The following is a 21158-nucleotide window of genomic DNA, read 5'->3' on the forward strand; positions in this document are numbered from 1 at the left end:
AAAAAGATACTGTTCAGACAATTTCCCTGTTTCAAGTCTTGAAGATGACATGAATATAGAGAACATATTTTGAAAGATTTGAAGACAGGATGCCAAAGAAATATGACAGTTCAGCAAATATCTCTGTCCTGATTTTCTTCTATTTTCTCCTAGGGAAACATGACCTGTTTTCAATCAAGCATCTCTTTTTTTTTTTTTTTTTTGAGACAGAGTCCCACTCTTGTTGCCCAGGCTGGAGTGCAACAGCAGTCTCAGCTTACTGCAACCTCCACCTCCCAGTTCAAATGACTCTCCTGTCTGAGCCTCCTGAGTAGCTGGAATTTTAGGCACCTGGCACCACGCCTGGCTAATTTTTGTATTTTTAATAGAGATGGGGTTTTGCCATGTCAGCCAGGCTAGTCTCGAACTCCTGACCTCAGGTGATCTGCCCACCTTGGCCTCCTAAGGTGCTAGGATTACAGGCATGAGCCATCATGCCCAGCCTCAATCAAGTATCTCTATAAAAATGATAGTCTACCTTTTCACCAGTCGAGAAGATTCAGAAAAACTATAAGTACTATGTGTTATGAAAACACTAGTTTTGTTTTCATTTTCCCAATTTAAATTTGTTACATCCCTAAATTTTCATTGTTAAACTATGCCTCCCAAATATTCTGACACAGCTTCTGCATCTGCCACCTTACTCCCCAATCCTGGACACTGAATACCAATGCAAAATGCCAAAGAGAATAAGGCTAAGTGGGCCAGGTGCAGTTGCTCACACCTGTAATCCCAGCACTTTGGGAGGCTGAGGCAGATGGATTATGAGGTCAGGAGTTCAAGACCAGCCCGACCAATATAGTGAAACCCTATCTCTACTAAAAAAAAAAAGCAAAAATTAGCTGGACATGGTGATATACACCCCTGTAATCCTAGCTACTTAGGAGGCTGAGGCAGGAGAATTGCTAGAACCCAGAAGGCAGAGGTTGCAGTGAGCCAAGATTGCCCTTGCACTCCAGCCTGGGCAACAGAGACCCGGTCTCAAAATAAATAAATAAATAAAATTAAAAAAAGAGAATAAGGCTAAGTGAAAACATACTGCTTAATAAGATATAAGAATAGAAACAGTCAATTGAAGGTCTATAAAGGACAATAATCTTTTAAATAATGGGTAATAAACTTAAGAGTAACTGTTATTTACTAAACCACAGAGTTCCAAAAAAGGTTAAAATTCATGATATGTTCATAATCACTCATAAAGAGGAAACAGGACGTGTTGACATTTTAGTCTAAAATTGGAATCTGTATTCAAAGAGGCTGGCCATCATCTGCCAAACAGAAGTGGCAAGACAGAGTCCCCCGACCACCCCAAGGTATAGGAATTCTTTTTTTTTTTTTTTTGAGATGGAATTTCACTCTTGTCACCCAGGCTGGTGTGCAATGGCATGATCTCGGCTCACTGCAACCTCCACCTCCCAGATTTAAGCAGTTCTCTTGCCTCAGCCTCCTGAGTAGCTGAGATTACAGAGGCCTGCCACTACGTCCAGCTAATCATTGTATTTTTAGTAGAGACGGGTTTCACCATGTTGGCCAGGCTGGTCTTGGACTCCTGACCTCAGGTGATCCTCCTGCCTCAGCCTCCCAAAGTGCTGGGATTACAGGTGTAAGCCACTGCACCTGGCAGGGAATTCTTAAACTCAAATTACTAACAAAAATAGGTATTAACCACTAGAGATTTTTAATTTTATTTTTATCTTTCTTTTCTTTTCTCACCTAGTCACCCAGGATGGAGTGCAGTGGTGCAATCATGGCCCACTGCACCCTTAACCTCCCAGTTCAAGCAATCCTCCCACCTCAGCCTTCCAAGTAGCTGGGACTACAGGCATGTGCCATGGTGCCCTACTCATTTCTGTATTTTTTTTTTTTTTTTTTAGAGGTAGGGTCTCACTATGTTGTCCAGGCTGGTCTTGAATTCCTGGGCTCAAGTGATTCTCCTGCTTCAGCCTCCTAAAAGGGCTAGGATTACAGGTGTGAGCCATCATGCCCAGCCACATTTTGCATTTTAGAAGATAAAATTTAGATTTTATGGCTGAATCAGCAAATATCCAGCCCATGTATCTGCACCACTGCCCCCCACAACCTGCAGACAGGTCATGACCAGCTTTCCTGCAGCATGGGCTCCAACTAATCAGAAGTGGCATGAAGGATGCAACCCAAGTGTCTTTATGGTTCAAGAATATGCAGTCATAAAATCTTACCATCTTTTTGATCTGTACATATTATACGAATTATGGGAGGATCACTTGAGGTCAGGAGTCCAAGACCAGCCTGGCCAACATGGTGAAACCCCACCTCTACTAATAATACAAAAATCAGCGGGGCGTTGTGGCGGGCGTCTGTAATCCCAGCTACTCGGGAGGCAGGACAGCCGCTTGAACCCGGAAGGTGGAGATTGCAGTGAGATGAGATTGCACCACTGCACTCCAGCCTGGGTGACAGAGCAAGACTCCGTCCAAAAGAGAAAAAAAAAAATTACATTAAGTGATGCCACCACTCTGACTGCTTTTAAAATTGGACTCTCCCTCCCTTTCTTTCTGACCTTCAAGGTCCTAAGGTCATATTACTTACTGCTATGTCAATTTATCTCAACTGTCCTTTTATGTATCTAGTGTTTTTTGTTTGTTGGTTTTTTTGTTGTTGTTGTTTTGTTTTTTTTCAGATGGAGTCTCAGTCTGTCACCCCCAGGCTGGGGTGTAGTGGCTCGATCTCAGCTCACTGCAACCTCTGCCTCCCAGGTTCAAGTGATTCTCCTGCCTCAGCCTCCTGAGTAGCTGGGACTACCAGCATGCGTGAGCATGCACAGCTAATTTTTTGTATTTTTTGTAGAGACGGGGTTTCATCATGTTAGCCAGGATAGTCTCCATCTCCTGACCTCGTGATCTGCCCGCCTAGGACTCCCAAAGTGCTGGGATTACTGGCATGAGCCGCCACACCTGGCCATATCTAGGGTTTTTAATCCCATTAATTTTGACTGACGTATGGAGCTTTCAAAGAGCGGAAACTATTCTGAAGGGCTTTCTACAACTCAGGAACATTAAGTAATATCACCACCAGCTATTTGTTTCGGTTTTGGACTTTAGAAAAGTTTTCATTTGTACATATATAAATTAGTATGAAATGGCTAAACATCAAACTACTGGGAAGCTGGGGGTAACATTTAACAGTGGTAGGTACTGCTGGAGAGAAAATATCTGAGAAATAAAAGGAATGACTTTTTAAAGTAGCCTTCGGCCTGGAAGATCCCCTCGTCATCCAACAAAGAATAGCTGTTTATATAAGTCTGCCTGTTAGAGAAGCACAGAGAAGAAGCCATCCAGTGCATTGGACTGAAGCTAATTAAAGCAGGGAATTTTACAGAGTTGTATGGGAACAGCATAAACACTCCTAAAGCCCAACCTTTTTAGGGCTCTGCCCAAAAGTCAATAGAAAGAAATAATGAACATTGTAAGCACAGAGGCTGAAGACTCTGATCTTTAACCTCTGAAAGTTATTACTGCACAAAGGGACACAGGGCATTCTTTGTAGTTGGTCTATCAACTCTGATAGAAGGAAATGTAAGTTCTTTAATGAGGACATTAACAATTCCAAAACAACAACACGAAATTCCTTGGGCCACTAATAGAGAAAATTTCCCCCAATTGGTGAGTTTCACAACCAGTTATGCAGATCAAATGTAGGGTGGCCATTCTAGGAACAAGGTCCCTCTGACAACGGGAGGGACAGACGCAGACTGACCAAATGCCTAAGCTTGTATTTCCCAATGCTCCTCAGAAAGCACTGAAAATCTATTCTCAGGGAAGCAAAACCACACCCTAGAATTCCTTGCAACTCACTGGTGGAAAAAAAAAGTGTTTAGATGATGATCACTACCTGAGAAAACATTCTTTTGGCAAGAGAGGGCTGGCTCTACACACCTGCTCAGGTTTAAAAAAAAAAAAAAAAAAAAAAAAAAAAAAAAAAAAACTCCAGCCTGGGTAACAAGAGCGAAACTCCGTAAAAAAAAAAAAAGTGGGGTAATACAGACCAGTAGCAAGGGTGAAATGTACAATCATTGGAGAGTAATTAATCCATAAAAGGATGCATTGTGCCCACATGGTGTTTGCCCACCTTGAAGCATTAATAATGATTAATCTTAGCCTCTTAAACTCAAGGTGGTAATCTTCTATTGAGCGAGAATATTTGCAGAATTACCATGGGTCCCCAGTGAAATATCAGGCCAGGAACTGTTACATTTGCAGTTCACTCTGGCCTGCTTTTTTTTTTTTTTTTTTTTTTTNTTTTAAAGAAAATTCAGTAATTCTCCACGGACTGTCTACTGTATATCCAACTCTGTGCTAAGGTATGCTATGGGGAAGTCAAGGAAGAATGTATGAGACACATCCCTGTAATCCCAGGAGTTTATAATTTTTTGAGGAGTTTCAAACATGGAACCATTTTAATACAATGAAAGATACACTGTGTTAACAGTCAAAACAGAGGCCTGAACAGAGTACAGGGGCAACCTAGAAATCTGGTTTTAGGATACATGGCATTCAAAGCAATTTGCTTTTTCTTCAACATTTATTGAACGCCTATTATGTGCAAAGCAAGGAGTTAGATGCCCTTCTGGAAAATGAAATAAATATGGCATAGTCTATGTCTACAACTGTCCATTGAACAAATATTTCTTGAGCATCGACTACACGCCATGCATTGAGCTCAACCTTATGGAGTTCAGACAGTTAAGTATGTTCTTTACCTTCAAAGTGCATTAGCCTATTTGCACTTTGAAGGTAAAGAACATGCTAATCCTGATCTTGGATCAGGTCAAAACAAACACAGTTAAGGGAGAGGACTATAATGTACTCCTGGACACAGAGCTAAGCTTACGTTTTCATTCCCCAAACAGAACAGGGGATGTGGTGAGAATCCAGGTCCTATGAGAACCTGTCTCAACAAAGGGAAGTAAAGCAGGGGTCAGGCTTTGACAGTCATATTGCACAGCTGCTGATTTAATTCTTAATTAAATTACAGTTTTGTCAAAAAGGCTAAACACAGTCCATGAAGATTATCTAAATACAGTGCTTCCTAATACAAACTGTGATTTTCAAAATGCCACCCAGAAAAGGCCATTATGCATCAAGAGTGTGGGATCTCCTAGTAAAATGTTGCCACCCAACTGTCATCCATTATAGTAGAAAGGGCCTCTAGAAGAAAACATTGGGAGCTCTAATCGGGTTGGATGTGGAGTCTGGAGATGAGCACCTGTCTCCCTCATCCTGTGCCCATCCTCCTGGCTCATGCCCAGAGACCATGTTACAGGAGAGACCACACAATGAAGTCATCAAGTCAGTTCCCCTGGTGAGTGATGTGGCCACTTCTGCGGACAGAAATGAACTCCACTCAGGACACTGCCACTATTTGTCTACTGAGAAGTGGCTCGGGAGGAGAATTATTAAGAGTGAGCAAAAGACTGCCGGGCACAGTGACTGACACTTGTCATGCCAGCACTTTGGGAGGCCAAGGTGGGCGGATCACAAGGTCAGGAGTTCAAGACCAGCCTGACCAACATGGTGAAACCCTATCTCTACTAAACTTACAAAAATTAGCCAGTGTGGTGGTACACAACGGTAATCCCAGCTACTTGGGAGGCTGAGACAAGAGAATTGCTTAATCCTAGGAGGTAGATTGCAGTGAGCTGAGATCGCGCCACTGCACTCCAGCCTGGGCTGTAGAACAAGATTCCGTCTCAAAACAAACAAGTGAACAAACACAACAACAAATAAAATGTAAGCAAAAGACTTGGCGTGGTGGCTCATGCCTGTAATCTCAGCACTTTGGGAGGCCAAGGCAGGTGGATCACTTGAAGTCAGGAGTTTGAGATGAGCCTCGGCAACATGGCAAAACCCCATCTCTATTAAAATACAAAAATCAGTGGTGCATAGTGGCATGCACCTGTAATCCCAGCTACTCGGGAGGTTGAGGCAGGACAATTGCTTGAACTCGGGAGGCGGAGGTTGCAGTAAGCTGAGGTGGCACCACTGCATGCCAGCCTGAGTAACAGAGACTCTGTCTCAAAAATAAATAAATAAATAAATAAATAAATAAATAAATAAATAAATAACAGTGAGTAAAAGCCCAAAAATAGATTTAATCGCTGCTCCCCAGAAGCCCCACAGAAGAAGGGGAGAATTTAGTAAGTAGCAGATTAAAATTCAAATTCACATCAGTGATAACTTTAAAACAAAGACATTGGCTGGTGTGGTGGCTCACACCTATAATCCCAACGCTTTGGGAGGCTGAGGCAGGTGGATTGCTTGAGCCCAGGAGTTCGAGACCAGTCTGGGAAACATGGTGAAACCCCATCTCTACAAAAATATAAAAATTAGCCAGACATGGTAGCATGTGCCTGTAGTCCCAGATACTCAGGAGGCTGAGGTGAGAGGATCACCTGAGTCTGGCAAGTGGAGGTTGCAGTGAGATGGCGCCACTGCACTCCAGCCTAGGTGACAGAGTGAGAATCTGTCTCAAAACAAAACAACACAAAAGAAACAAAGAAACTCACTTTCTTGAGGAAATTTTTCTTTTGATTAGTCTCACCTGAGGCCAGACCATTTAGACACCGACATAAATCTGTCTTATTTCTTAGTCACCTGTCACGCTCACTTCCAGCTGGGCTCAGGCCTCTTCTCCTTATTTAATGCTTCTTTGTGAAACCTGTCTGCACTAACCAGATGATTCTCTTTCAACTGACCTGATCACCCAAAAGTCATTAAATCATTTAAAATAGGGTTTGCACCTGTGAAAAAGCAAAAAGCAGAAAGCAATTTGGTTATTTCACATCTTGTTTCCCCAGCACTACTCTTCTCCTTTATGTTGACCAGGCTAGTCCCGAACTCCTGACCTCAGGTGACCTGCCTGCCTCAGCCTCCCAAAGTGCTGGGATTACAAGCATGAGCCACCATGCCTGGCCAAATTGCCATTAAGTCTTAAGCATGACATTTATACTAAGAGTCCACCCTTCTTTCCTGAAGTGTTTTTGTTTCCTAACCAACAGTACTTGTTAATCCTCATCTTATAACTCTGCCTTATATTGGGACAGGGGTGACCCAGAGACTCTATGAGGTTCATCATTCTTCTTCTTTTTTATTTTTTTTGAGTAGCAGTTTCACTCTTGTTGCCCAGGCTGGGGGCAATGGCACGATCTCAGCTTACCGCAACCTCCGCCTCCTGGCTTCACGTGATTCTCCTTGCCTCAGCCTCCCGAGTAGCTGGGATTACAGGCGGCCACCACCACACCCCGCTAATTTTTATTTTTAGTAAAAACCAAGTTTCATCATGTTGGCCAAGTTAGTCTCGAACTCCTGACCTTGTGATCTGACTGCCTCAGCCTCCCAAAGTGCTGGGATTACAGACGTGAGCCACTGTGCCCATCCAAAGTCCATCATTCTTGGGTTGCTTTGACAGAAACAGGGACGGAAGTATCCAGGCCTTGCAGTACCTGCCCAGGGAGGAGGGTTGGGCACGCACTTAAACTCCTCCAAAGAAAAACTCTTCTGCACGTAAAATGAGCACGGAGAGCCTTTGTCCTGCAGGGCACTCCAGCAAGAGACTTCTCAGGAACATGAATGGGAGTTTACAGAGGACAGTATCTCAAAAAGACAGATAAGTTACTGCCAAACATTCAAAAGAGGACCACAGGAAAGCCAAGTCATTCTTAACATCTATTTTTTTTCCTCCAGGTCAGAATCAGTTTTGTAAAATAGGACGATAAACAGAACCACAGCCAAAACAGAAAATCATTCCCTGTTCTTCCATCATGGCCTAAGGAAGAAGATGATCTGTCTCTCCCATACCATGTAGGTGGAAAGGAACTGTGTCCTGCATGAAGCACCCCTTTTCTAGAGGTTTGAGCATAGGCAACACACATAATGAAGCTGATCATTAGAAATAGGCCTACTTAACAAATGGGCCCATGTGAAGAAATCAAGCTGACCTTGTACGTTGCTGGAAGACCTTCCATGTTTTTACATTTTGGAAAACTGACATCAGCCTGCCATAATTACCAGTGTGTACTGGAATTGGCACCAGATCAACTGTCGGCGGCATTCTCACTAATACTCTGATTTGCCAATACCCTGACCTACTAGATTTGAAGACTCTGGGGTTCCTGGCACTAACCCCAGAGGAGGTAGTGAGTTCCAGAATTAAAAGTCAGCATATGTTTCCAAGCCTGCCCTCTTATCTTCTCACAAGGAGATTCCAAAGCTAATATCAGGAATGCTTGAGAAATGAAAATGGTTCCTCAAATGAAAATATATTCTAGTTTATTTTAAATAATATGCTCTTCTTTTTTCTGTGTTCTCTTAAGCTAATTTTATTTTCTAGTTGTTTTTTTTTTTTTTTTTTTTTTTTTTTTTTTTTTTTTTTTTTTTTTTTTTTTTTTTTCTGAAACAGAGTCTTGCTCTGTTGCTCAGGCCAGAGTGCAGTGGCACAATCACAGCTCACTGCAAACTCCGCCTCCTGAGCTCAAGTCATCCTCCCACCTCAGCCCCTAGAGAAGCTGGGATGACAAGCGTGTGGTAGCATATCTGGGTAATTTTCATATCTTTTTTGGTAGCGATGGGGTTTCACCAAGTTGCCTAGGTCGGTCTTGAACTCCTGGGCTCAAGTAGTCCGCCTGCCTTGGCCTTCCAAAGTGCTATGATTACAGGCAAGTCACTATGCCCGGCCATTCTTTTTAATTATTTTTTCTCCTCTGATTTGTTTGTTTTTTTAAAAGCTAAAATCTAGAACCTCCAAGATTCCCACAGAGCTTGAGTTGTATGTAATCTAAGGGTTTTATCATAACAAACTGGGCTGAAAAAACTCTGATCTCAACCCAGATGCTAATTAAAACCCTACCTGAGTCATGTTGCTATGGTTACTGGGATTTCGCCAAGCCCTGAGATTCTTAAAGGAGTAAGTTTTAGTTACTTCTCCAAGGCTCAGGTGGCATTCCTGGGATTGAGCCATGCTAGCTCCTATAGGGTGTGGGTGTCATTGCATAATCAACAGCCAGCTAGCTTTTGCCTGCATCATAACTAACCTCTGCATGGATTCCGTTGTTCGTCTCATTAGGGGCGTCTCATTAGGGGCTTTCAGCAGCAGAGTGTTAACAAGGTGCTATTATCATCTTACTTTAGAGAAGAGAATCCAGACTCTCATTTTAGAGACAGACTCTTCTGGAGATGAGACTGGAGACTCAGTTACAGTGAGTGGCTTATACAAGGTCACTCAGTTTGTAAATGAGAGAGAGGGAATAGGAACTTGGTTTTCTAGGGCCAATACCTGTGCTTTCCATTAATTTACCCAGGACTGAGGCAGCCAGATACAATTCGGGTGTTTTACTCTCATGCCCTGCTCAATTTCTATGCTCCTTGATGTCCTATAGGTTCAGGAGAAGCGTAGACTTAGGAGTCTTCCAGGTACGGCAGGAACCTTGGGCTGGTTACTCTAGCTCTCTCCCTCTCTGCTTTGTCATCTGTAAATTGGGGCTGGCAATTCCTACCTCCTAGGGCTGTTCTGAGGATGAAATGAGTTGTTATGTCTAACTCTTTTAAATCCATGCCTGGCCCATAGTGAGTGCCATATAAACGGAAGCTCATCTTAGCTGCTGCTGAATCCTTCATTCATTCTGGGAGTTCATGCGGCTGCCAAAGAGTCTGCAATCACCTGAGGATCTGGAAGATGACTGTTCTGCGTGGTGGGCGGCCAATGCATTACCAGAACAAAGTAGTGGTCATGAGAAAAAGCCCACGTTAGATCCCATCAGTGCCTGAGACGCCTTGATGTTCAAAGTCAAGTGCTCTGACTGCTTCTCTCTGTGGTCAATTTCCTTGTTTCTGACATGAACCCAGAGGCACATCAGCTGAAACAGAACCACTGGAAATGACATGACTCAAGAAAGTCTGTTCAGAAAAGCTGTCATTTCTTTGAAAAACAGTAGGTTTTTCCTTTTCCTAATAGGAATCAGTTTTGCCCTAATTGAGAGAAATTTTTTTTTCCAGCATTTAAATCCCATGCACAGCTCAATAGCTTTTTTAAAAAAAGAGCATTTATTTTTCTTGAGCCTTTGAAAAGTACTTTAAACTGGTAGGAGATAGCAGGGAAGCAGTAGAGAAAACAGTTTCAGCATGCTAACACGAAACTATATATATTTTTTTCTTTAGAAACCCACATCTGAGGGTTCCTAACCATGTACAGTATAAAGCTTCCTCTTTTCTGCTTTTGGCCCCAAGGCCTAATCACCATTGTGGTAACAGTTTATTTGAGCACACATTTATTTGGCATTAACTCTTTGCCTCCCCAAATCTTTAAAAAAAATTTTTTTTAACTCTAACTTTAAATATTTTATTATTATTAAAAAGCAGGCTGGGCACAGTGGCTCACGCCTGTAATCCCAGCACTTTGGGAGGCAGAGGTGGGTGGATCATGAGGTTAGGAGTTCAAGACCAGTCTGGCCAATATGGTGAAACCCCGTCTCTACTAAAAATACAAAAATTAGCCAGGCGTGGGCACGCACATCTGTAGTTCCAGCTACTCAGGAGGCTGAGACAGAAGAATCGCTTCAACACAGGAGGCGGAGGTTGCAGTGAGCTGATATCACGCCACTGCACTCCAGCCTGGGTGACAGAGCTAAGACTCTGTCTCAAAAAAAAAAAATAATAATAATAATACAAGCACCAAAAAATGGCAACAGCTTGGTCCTGCTTCCCTGAAAGATTGATTTCAAATCCCCAATCCTAAGCAGGGCCCCACATGTAGGTTTGCTGGGTACAAAAAGGGCCACAACTCCTGCTCTCTGACGGCTGCACTGGGACCTTGGGAAATTTACATAAAGGCACAGGGGCCTTTGGGCAGACTCTGGGGCCTGGGCCTGAAAGCTTTCATGAGGGCAAAGGTTTCTGGAGGAGCCCTTTGCCTTGTTTACAGAGTTCCAGGCAGATAATAGTACTCACCTCGACTTTGGAGGCGGAGGAGGAGGTGAGAATGTCTCAATCCCACTTCTGTCCTTGGGGAACTCAAAGGCAAAAGAGGCTGATTTGCTCATCCCGGTCCCAACTTTGCTGTTCTGCCCAGAGGAACCATTTGTGGGGCAGAGACGGTGCCAGGTCGTGGTGTTTGAACGGTCCGTGGGGCCATTTTTGGTCTCTCTTCCCCAGCTGTGACTCAGCAACTCCTGCTCCACCTCCTCCTCTTCCTCTATCCTGCACTGACGACTCCAGGTGCCTGCCTGGAACCTGGGCCGCCTCTGGTCCAAGGCTGAGGAGGCCGCAGGATGGGGACACCTGGATGGGTCACTGATAGTGACACTGTTGGTCCTGCAGGGAGGAGCAGGTTCAGCAGGGCCTCGGGATGGAGGCTGGGGCCCAATGCCACTGCCGCTAGAGCTCCCGTCACTGAGGTCAGCCAGCGGGGAAGCAGATGGGGACACCGGGGACCCTCCAGGGCTACTCTTGGACAACTTGGGGGGAATGGCGGGCCTCCCCTTGGGCTTGCTCTCGCTGGCACTGTGAGCATGGCTTTCCCTGGAGTTCAGCCCCTGCCCAGCTGAAGTCTCCGTCTCCTCTTCACCCACCTCGGAGTCCTGGCTCACAGGCCCTCGTGGCCACTGCACCCCCACTGCAGAGTCAGGGCTGCTTAGGTAGATGGTCCGATGGTCCTCTTCCGGGTGGGCTGCCATGACTGTAATGGTGGCTGCCACCTGGGGAGCTGGGTCTGGGCTGTCCTGGCCCCAACCAGATGCTGTTTTCTGGGCCCAGACATTACCCATCCATACCTGGCCCTGGCCTTGGCCCTGGGCAGCTGCTGCATGTTCTGTCTTGGCCTGTGGCTTGGAAGGAACCGGAGTTGGCTTCTTCCTCTTGGTGCTCTCGGCATAGATGGGTTCAGGCTGTGTAGCCTCCCTGGGGTGGGCTGGTGGCGGGGACTCCCCCATCGGCCCAAGGCATCTGCTAGAGACCACCCCCGGGCAACCAGGGTCCTGCTGCTTCCCCGGGGCAGGTTCCTTTATGAGGGAGCAGTACTCACTCTCAAGGTGGGGGATGAAGGGGCTACTGGCCCCACTGCCGCTGCCACAAGAGAGGCCGTCAGAAGAAGTGGCAGCCTCCGAGGTGAGGGACGGTTTCTTGGGGCCCAGGCGGGATGAGTGGGCAGTGGTGCCCTGGCTACAGCACTCCCTGGGGAAGCTCGGGCCCTGCTTCTCCTGCTCTGAGGACCCCGCACACTTCTCCCGCTCCCAACACGTGGGTGAGCAGTCTCTGTCACTGTGCCTGCCCCGGGAGCCTGCAGCCTGAGAGGCAGCCTTGGCAACAGGACTCCCAGGGCAGCAGTCCAGAATGGAGCAGTACTCTCCGCCTTCGCTGTCCCCGGAGGGTGAGCACCTTTGATCACTGTCATCTTCAGAGGGCAGGGATTCCCGCAGGGGCGCGGGGCTCTGGTGGCAGCTAGATGTGGTCCCAGAAAAGGCAGCCAATTTCTGGCGGAAGCTTTCCTGGGCAGAGGGCCGGTCTTGGTAGGAAAATGAAGGTTTTTCTTTGTGTCCAGCCTTCTCGTCCGGGAAGCTCACTGGGTGGAAGGCAATGTTCTTTTCGCCATGGGGCTCAAGGTTGTGCAGGCCGACCATGGTGTAAGCTGGGGGACAGCGAGCATTGCCATCGGGGGAGGCAGAGGGACCGGCAGGCTTTTGTACACTTCGGAAGCTGCCCAGGTAGACAACGTGGGCATCTTCCTGCTTTGGGAGGGGGAGCTTGCCGGGGGCTCGTCTCCAGATGACCTACACAAGCCCAACACAAAAAGACTTATATTAGATTTTGTCATAGAATAAAAAGAGAAAGGAAAAATGAGAGGGAAGGGCAATGACATTGTAGATGGTCTTCTGTAGTGCAGTGCAGGAGTGCCAGGGCCGGGGACTCAGTGCACGCCCACCTTCTGATCTCCCCTACGGCCCTCTGATCATGGCTGGGGCCCCTGCTGAACCACTTGTCTTCCCAGACACTGAGCTGCGCTTCCCGCCCATGGACTGTAATGCTTTCGGCTTAAGTCTGTGAAGTAGGAAAAGAAAAATATAACTCTGAAAAAGATCACTTTGCCTTCTTCCTCCCCTGCAACCAACCGCTGGGAGACAGAAGTTGTTCTACAGGATTGGAAAATGGAGTTTGGGGTTTTGTTTAATTTTTGCTTTGAGTCTGTGGGTTTTTTGATAACCCAATAACAGTGCATTTCTGAAGAAATCGAAGTCTTAAGTGTTTTTAAAACACACTGAACACACTGGAGCCAGGCGCCATGGCTCACACCTGTAATCCCAGCACTATGGGAGGCTGAGGAGGGCAGGCTGCTCAAGCCCAGGAGATCAAGATGAGCCTGGAAAACATGGCAAAACTCCATCTTTACAAAAAATACAAGAACTTGCTGGGCATGGTGGTGTGCACTTGTAGTCCCAGCTACTTGGAAGGCTGAGATGGAAGGATGGCTGGAGCCCAGGAGGCAGAGGTTGCAGTGACCCAAATCATGTCACCACATTGCAGCCTGGGTGACAGAGCCAGACCCTGTCTCAAGAAAAAAAAAAAAAAGGAAAACACATTGGGTGGGTGGTATGGGCAGGACAGGAGGGTCAGGGGTGGTTTCTGAACCTTGCTTCTTTCTGGGCTTTGCTTCCCACTGTGCCAGAGATCCTCTTTCTCCCACTTACAGCAGTGACCTCAGCCTGAGCCTGTGTGAATGGTTGGACTGGTTGGGCTATGAGATAGAAGTGTGGACTGGTCATCACCATCCCTGAAGTCACCATTCCCTCCTCCTTCCAGGCTGAAGTCTTCCCTTACCCCCACCTTTAGAAGCAGCCTCAAAGCAGGGCCTGCCTCTGGCTTCTTTCCCAGGTGGTTCTGAACTTAAAGAGTCCCTGGCTCAGGTTGTTACAGGTTGAAAGGATTGAGAATGGTCCGTAGAATGGGTGTAACCCGCTTAGGAAAAAATAGAGCAGCCTGGAAGGGGACATCAAGTTTATTGCAACCAAAAAAAATGCCTCTACTCAGTGAAGCCTCCCCTCATTTAGAACTGATCTTAGTTTTTGTATATGCTCACACAGTCTTCCTGACCTACTTGCCACATTGGTTGGGAAAAACTAGAATGGGCAAAGAGGTCAAACAGGTAGCAAACAGTTCCTAGAATACGTCTTAGGCACACAGCTTCCTAAATGTGTCTAAAGACAGCAGACGCCAGCAGCCCCAGGCTATGTGCCCTCTGAATAATTACATTTTTGTAAAGGTTACCTATGGAATGAGCAGAATGGTCTAGCCTCTAGGGATATAACTGTTTTTAGTGATTCTAGAAAAAAATCTGGTAAAATCCAAGCTTCAAAATTGGAAACAGGAGCACTGGCTGGGTATTAGATATTAGTAAGGAATTACTGTAAAGTGTGGGACCAGGGATGGTGGCTAACACCTATAATCCCAGCACTATGGGAGGCTGAGGCAGACGAATCACTTGAGCCTATGAGTTCAAGACCAGGAATTTAAGACCAGCCTGGGCAACATAGCCAGACCCCATCTCCACCAAAAAAAACAAAACAAAACAAAACAAAACACCCAAATTAACCATGCCTGGTGGCATGCACCTCTAGTTCCAGCTTCCTGGGAGTCTGAGGCAGCAGGATCACTTGAGCCTGGGAGGTGAAGGTTGCGGTAAGCAGAGATCGCAACACTGAACTCCAGGCTGAGCAACAGTGAGACCATCTCAAAAAAAATAATAATAATAAAATTAAAATTAAAAATTAAAAAAATGGGACAGGTGCGGTAGCTCATGCCTGTAATCTCAGCACTTTGGGAGACTGAGGTGGGTGGATCACTTGAGATCAGAAGTTAGAGACCGGCCTAACCAACATGGTGAAACCTCTTCTCTACTAAAAATACAAAATTTAGCTGGGTATGGTGGTGTGCGCCTGTATATGTGGTGTGGGGGAGGTGAAATAAGTGGTTATAAGTTGACGGTTGCTGAAGTTCATACTGAAGGGTATTGGGTACATGGGATTCATTTTGCAATTACTGCTACTTGTGTATATATTTAAAATGCTCAATTAAGAAAATTTAGAATTTTTTTTAAAAAAGCTTCATTTGCATCTGCCCTACACAGTCTCCAAATCACAGGAGGAAATTCTGGGGGACTGGTTTAATGGGTCTTAGCCTAAAGGAACAGAGAAAGGAGAGCAGCTACAGCGAATCCCAGGCAAGAGCCATCTCAGGGCAAGCTGAGAGGAAGCCATCCCGCAGGGTTCTTGCTGGAACAGCCTTCCTGGCTGCCAGCCAGTCACCAAGTGTTCCAACAGGAGCAGCCCCTGTAAAAATACCACGAGCGTTAGTCAGCCTCACCTGTGAGACTTCAGCACTTAGGCTGGCCTCTGTCCACACATCAGAGGCCTCAGAGCTCATCATGGTGGGTTTCACGGCAATTGTGGGCTTGGAGTAGGGTGAGCTGTTCACACCTTCATCTTCCAGGCGGCCGTTCTCAGGCCTGGGAGGCTGGCGCGGTGGAGGGGGCAGGCTGCCCACTCTGGGCTGGGGAGGGCCGGCCACCAGCTGGTGGTCGCTCCGCAGGCAGAAGCAGTTCTTGCAGGACCCGGGTTTCCAGATGTGCTCCACAAAGTCACTGCACGCGGACATTTTCGGGCTCTCGGGGTTCAGGCGGAGGGTCTGGTGCATGTTGGGCTGGCAGGGTGCTGGTTCATCTTGCGCCTGGCTCTCTGGTGCGGTCTTGTGGGATTCAGAGGTGGGTCACAGAACCGCTTCCTAGAAAGGCAGGACACTTTCCTGATTAGAGATTTGCCATGCCAGGCCGGGCGCAGTGGCTCACGCCTGTAATCCCAGCACTTTAGGAGGCCAAGGCGGGTGGATCACGAGGTCAGGAGTTCGAGACCAGCCTGGCCAAGATGTTGAAACCCCGTCTCTACTAAAAATACAAAAACTAGCTGGGTGCGGTGGCATGTGCCTGTAATCCCAGCTACTCAGGAGGCTGAGGCAAGAGAATCACTTGAACCTGGGAGGTGGAGGTTGCAATGAGCAGAGATCGTGCCATTGCATTCCAACCTGGGTGAAAGAGTGAGACTCTGTCTCAAAAAAAAAAAAAAAAAAGAGAGAGAGAGAGATTTGCCACGCCAGACAATGGGTACATTATCAATTAGAGTCTCATTGTTTGATCAGGGAGGAGAAAGAGGAAGGTAAGGATCAGGATCCCATTTATTTTGGGGCTCTCATCCATTTGTCACAAGACTCTTAGACATTCTCTGGTGGTGTGGCCTTATCAGAAGTTTTAAAAACTAAACACAGCCTTGTCCCATGAAAAGAGTGCGTAAAAGACATTTCAGTCCCCTAATATCCTGGGTGCTTGGAGTTTGGGGAAGTTCTGTGAAGAAATCACATACAGTTTCAGATGAGAAGCTTGTTCCTTATCCATGTATTCCCTGCCACTGGGGGCCTAGAGTCTGGGATGTTGACTCAGAGAAACAAGAACTTTCGAGTAGTACAGCAAATTAAAACAACGGCTTTTGGAAAATAACCAGCAATTTTTGACCAAGAACTGTGTGAGAGGGGAGGCAGGTCTGGGCCCTGAAATGAGCTTTGTAATCCACACTTCTGACGAGGTAGAAGTAGAAACGGTCGGGAAAGGGGAGAAGTGGGGTGTCAGCCTGTCCTCCAGACCTTACAGAGAGGTCTGGCATCTTGAGAAATATCCCTTGCTTAATACACGTTATTGCTTAATACTCGACCCTGTGATGCTGAGGTCCACAATGCTGGGTGCTACAGGCCAAAGGGGCAAACAGTAGCAAGACAAAGTCATGGTCAAAGGTGGCTGGATAAATGATAAGAGAGAGAAGAGATTAATGAAGAGTTATTTCCCAGTGATGGCTCTGGAGAGGGCAGTTGGCTTGTTCAAAGAGTTCATTGCTTCTGAGAGTAAAACTGCAAGTGACAGTTTGCACCATGGTCCCTTGAAAATTTGCCATTGAGAAGGAGCTCAAAGGGTTGCAGCTATTAACCAATTTCCTTGAAATCACCCCATCAGGTAGCCATTGTCCCCACTTTATAAGTGGGGAAACTATGGCAAAAACAAGAACTTGTACCAGTCCATAGACACAGAGAGTCTGCCCGTTCTGGAAACAGAAGCCAACTTTGCAGGCAGTTTTTCACTGCAGTGGTGATCTGCACATTGCTCCTGGCTCTTCTTAGCCTATTTAAAATAAACTGACTTCCCATAAGGAGAATGTTCAAGAGAAAAATCTTCCTTAAAAACATAAGGTGAATGGGTTCTCATTAATAGGGAACATTTTGCCTTAGGGTTTTCTCTCCACTTTCTTCCCATGAGGATCTGCTTGAAGTTTGATAATCTCTAATAAACTGTCAACAGGACTAATCAGGTGGAATGAGCTGGGTACCCCAAAGATCATTCCAGAGTGTTTGCGGGAAGTGCTCTCTTTCCTGTCTCCATACTCACAGACAGGGGTGTTCATTCAAGAAGTGTCGAAGCTCCATGTGCCTCTTTTCCCCCCAAAGTTAAAAATGGGTTGGGAGTGATGGTGCATACCTATACACTTTGGGAGGCCCAGGTAAAAGGATCGCTTGAGCCAGGAGTTTGAGACCAGCCTGGGCAACATAGAGACATTCTGTCTCTACAAAAACAATAATTATAAAAAAATTATCCAGGCATGGGGGTATGTGCCTGTGATCCCAGATACTTGGGATGCTAAGGTAGGGAGCTTGCCTGAGCCCAGGAGGTCAAGGCTGCAGTGAGCCATGATCACACCACTGCACTCCAGCCTGAGTAACAAGAGTGAGACCCTATCTAAAAAAAAAAAAGTTAAGAATAAAGCCCATTGCATCTTTAAGCTAAATAAATCCTCTGAAATAAAAGAGGAGTATATTTTAGCAATCATTGCTAGGGTCTCACAGGTCCTTTTTTTAAGAAGACTGTTAGCTAGGTTCTTCTCCTCCTCCAAATACGCACAAGTAACAGGTTCCTTCTTTGCCAAGTTCTCCAGAAGAGGTCACTGGGCTTCAACAAGAGGAGGAAACATAGTCAGGTTTTGTCTTTCTCTTAGAATCTCAGGTCACAGAGAGCTGTAGGCTTCCTGCTAAGTTTTGGGAAAGGGAAAAAGCAGAGAAAGTATTCCGGCCTTCAGGAACAGGCAGTGGGTCCCTTCCTGGGAAGCGGATGGGTGAAGACTGCCTACACCTTCCAGGCCACAGAAAGGACACTGTGAAGCCCACCTCCACTGCAGGCAGAGGTTCCCATGACTGCTCAGTGGGAAGGAGGAAGACAGCTTGGAAACCAGCTCTGTGTGGGCTCTGCAAGTTCCCACAGCTCCTCCTGACGCTGGGCTATCTGAGGAGGTGGGTGCCCAACCACTTCCTCAGGGGCCACCACAGATTCACAAAGCAGCAGTTTTGCTTGGCAACATCTCCATGCTTCCTCAACAGGCAAGTGAGAACACTTGACACTGGGGAAGGGGTGACCTTGGTACCAGAGACCCTACTTTCTAATATCCCCAACCTTTGCACAGTCCTGGGAATGTGGAAGGATCTGGATTGCTAGCGTGGGGGAAGTTTCCTTGAGAATGTCTCACTAGTTTACGAGCACTCTTTGCTTCCATCCTCAGCTCTGAAATTCTTGGATGTTTAGACATGCAACTTTCATCACACTTTCATCACAGGACTGCTGGGGATGCAAAGATTTTTAAAAGGACGTCATTGAATAAAAAGAGAACAAATGAAGCCCTGGGCTTCCCGCTGTCATTGACTCACTGCATCCTGTTAAAACTGGTTTCTCAGTCTCAGCAAACAGAATTTACCACCAAGTGCAGCTTAAAAAGAAAAGAAAAGAAAAGAAAAAACTCTCCTGTGCCTGGAATTATCTCCTATTTGTTTTAAGTAAAAGATGGTGAGAAACACAAGTGGCACCCACAAAGCTTGCCTCGCCCTGCCTGGTGCAGCAGTGCCAGCTTTCCACAGCAAGGGGAAGGCACTTCCCAGCCCACATTCCTCACCTCTGAGGGGAGGCGGCCCCCAGAATTATGCAAATCCCCCCATTTCAGTAGGAGGCTGCAGTGTCAGATTAGAAAAAAGAGCTCAGCATTCTTTCTGATCCAAGTCTTGATAAAATGTCTTTGCCTCTGCAAACTTCTGCACCAGATTTGTGGCTACAGTTTGCAAGACTGAAGCTGTCAGATACACTCCCACCCCATTTCAAAAAAGAATCTGAAGTATCAAGGTGGCCAGATCTGTAAGATGAAATATTTTGGCCCCAAATATCCCCGCAGGGTTGCATCAGAAATTACTTATGCCTTATGCTGAAGTGACAGAATTCCAGGAAACATTCACCTAAATCTTTTTCTACACGTCACAATTAAATTAATGCAACACCAGGAAAAGGAAATATGTATGGAAAGTGTCTGGACTTCAACACACTCCACTGGCCAGAGTTGACCAGGCAGAAAGGAGAAAGTGACAACTTTAACACCCGCTAGCCCCCTGCCTCCCCATTCACACAGAGGGCAAATTACGATATTCACCCAACTTTTCCTTCTTTTCTCTTCAATGCTGTGTAATGTCATCTCAGCGGGAGGAATGTGGTTTTGCACCTACTGCAGTCGAAACCAACCAGACCACAGGAGAGCAAAATAACTGCAGAATTCCCTAGGGCTTCCTGTCAAATTTCCTTCTCAGAATGGGAAGGGGAGAGGGTATTGTTCAGAACAGTTCAAGCCAGTGATCAGGAAAGCCTTCGGAACCTGACTCCAGGCTGAATGCATTGCAAAGCTCCTCGCCCCTAGACCATTAGGCTTTGCTATCGGCTCTGCAAAACCATGTGCAGTCTGAGCTTACCTGAGAGAAATGCACACACCGTGAGCTGGCGCTCCCCGCTGAGAATGCCCGGTCGCCTCCATGCTCAGCAAAGGATTCTATGTTCTAAGTGTGTGTGTGTCCCCAGATACCAGCAAAGGTTAAGAACGTGCTCACAGCACGAGTTTCAGAGCGCTCAGCCGGGGCCCCAGAAAAGGGCATCATCTCGTTCCCTCTGGAGCCCCGCTGCTGCACACGCGGGAGCTACCCTGGACTCCCAAACCATACCCCCGGGTCCTGGTCCCAGCAGCCAAGCGGCCTCCCCTCTGTGCGCCTTGACAATACTCTAGCGGTGGAAAGCAGTCCTCAAAGCGCTTCAGTCTCCGGCCGCAAACAGAGCAGCAAGACCAGAAAAACCATCCTAACAGTCGGTTCCCCATCCTGGAACTCTAAGGAAAGTTTCCTCGTTTTAAAGAGCGCGATTCTCGAATGAATCAAAAACACCCTCCGGCTCCCCGGTCCTCCCGGCCTCGCGCCTCCCTCCATCTCAGGTGCCACCCTGGGGGCACGCGGCCCGGGCACTGCCCCCTCCCCGAACGGCCGCCTGTCACCCTGGGGGTCGCCCGCCCGGCCATCGCAGCGCCCCTCCAGAGCTCCCCTCTGAGACCACGCTCGCCAGACAAAAAGAGGCCGAATCTGGAGAGCGCGTCGCGGGCTCACCTCGGGGCTGCGCTCCCCCGGCCCCTCCGTAGGTCTCCGGGCCGCCCGCCGCCCGGCCGGAGCATTGTTCGCGGAAGGTCTGCGCGCGGTGCGTGCCCGGCCGCGGGCGGGTGGCGTCTGCCTGGGCCCGGCGGCCGGGTGGCAGCTGCGAGCGCAGCTCCGCCCCCTCCGCCTCCGGTGACGCCGCCCGCCCCGGCTCCCGCCGCACCTCCGCAGTCCCCGCCGCGCCCGGCCCCGCCTGGCTCGCGCCCCGCCGCCTGGCGCTACTGCCTGCAGGTCTCCTGCCCCCCGGGCCCCGACTCCTCCAAAGTCTCCACGTCCCTAGCCTCCCTCCCTGCCCCACCGTCCCGCCCCCGACCGGCAGGCTCCGCCCCCAGCTCCAGACTTGGTGCGGGCTGACCCCCGAGCCCAGCACCCGTTTGCACCCCCTCCTCAGCGGGGACTCCTCACAGCCCTGCAGGGGCGAGCTCTGGTGTTGCTTTTGCCACCATGCATGCATAGGTGTCCGGCATCACTTCATCCAGCAGGCCCTGCGGGACCCTGGGAAAAAAG

General features: G+C 47.5%; 1 protein-coding gene across 2 annotated transcripts in view; it reads right to left on the reverse strand.

Moving 5' to 3' along the window:
- Positions 1 to 20784, reverse strand: part of PRAG1 (PEAK1 related, kinase-activating pseudokinase 1) — a 61120-nt gene extending 40336 nt beyond the window's left edge. The window contains exons 1-3 of one of the 2 annotated variants that reach the window (XM_017535602.1): positions 20607 to 20784; positions 15423 to 15839; positions 11019 to 12835 (exon numbers count right to left, since the gene is read on the reverse strand). In XM_017535602.1, the coding sequence (XP_017391091.1) occupies positions 11019 to 12835; positions 15423 to 15752 (2147 nt within the window). In that variant the 5' untranslated portion in view covers positions 15753 to 15839; positions 20607 to 20784. Of the gene's footprint in view, positions 1 to 11018; positions 12836 to 15422; positions 15840 to 19928; positions 20558 to 20606 lie in introns of those variants that run through there. The other variant, XM_037740911.1, reaches the window with a different exon arrangement.
- Between the last annotated feature and the right edge of the window lie 374 nt (positions 20785 to 21158).

Source organism: Cebus imitator, unplaced genomic scaffold, assembly GCF_001604975.1.
Source record: "Cebus imitator isolate Cc_AM_T3 unplaced genomic scaffold, Cebus_imitator-1.0 Scaffold5, whole genome shotgun sequence".
Lineage (NCBI taxonomy): Eukaryota > Metazoa > Chordata > Mammalia > Primates > Cebidae > Cebus > Cebus imitator.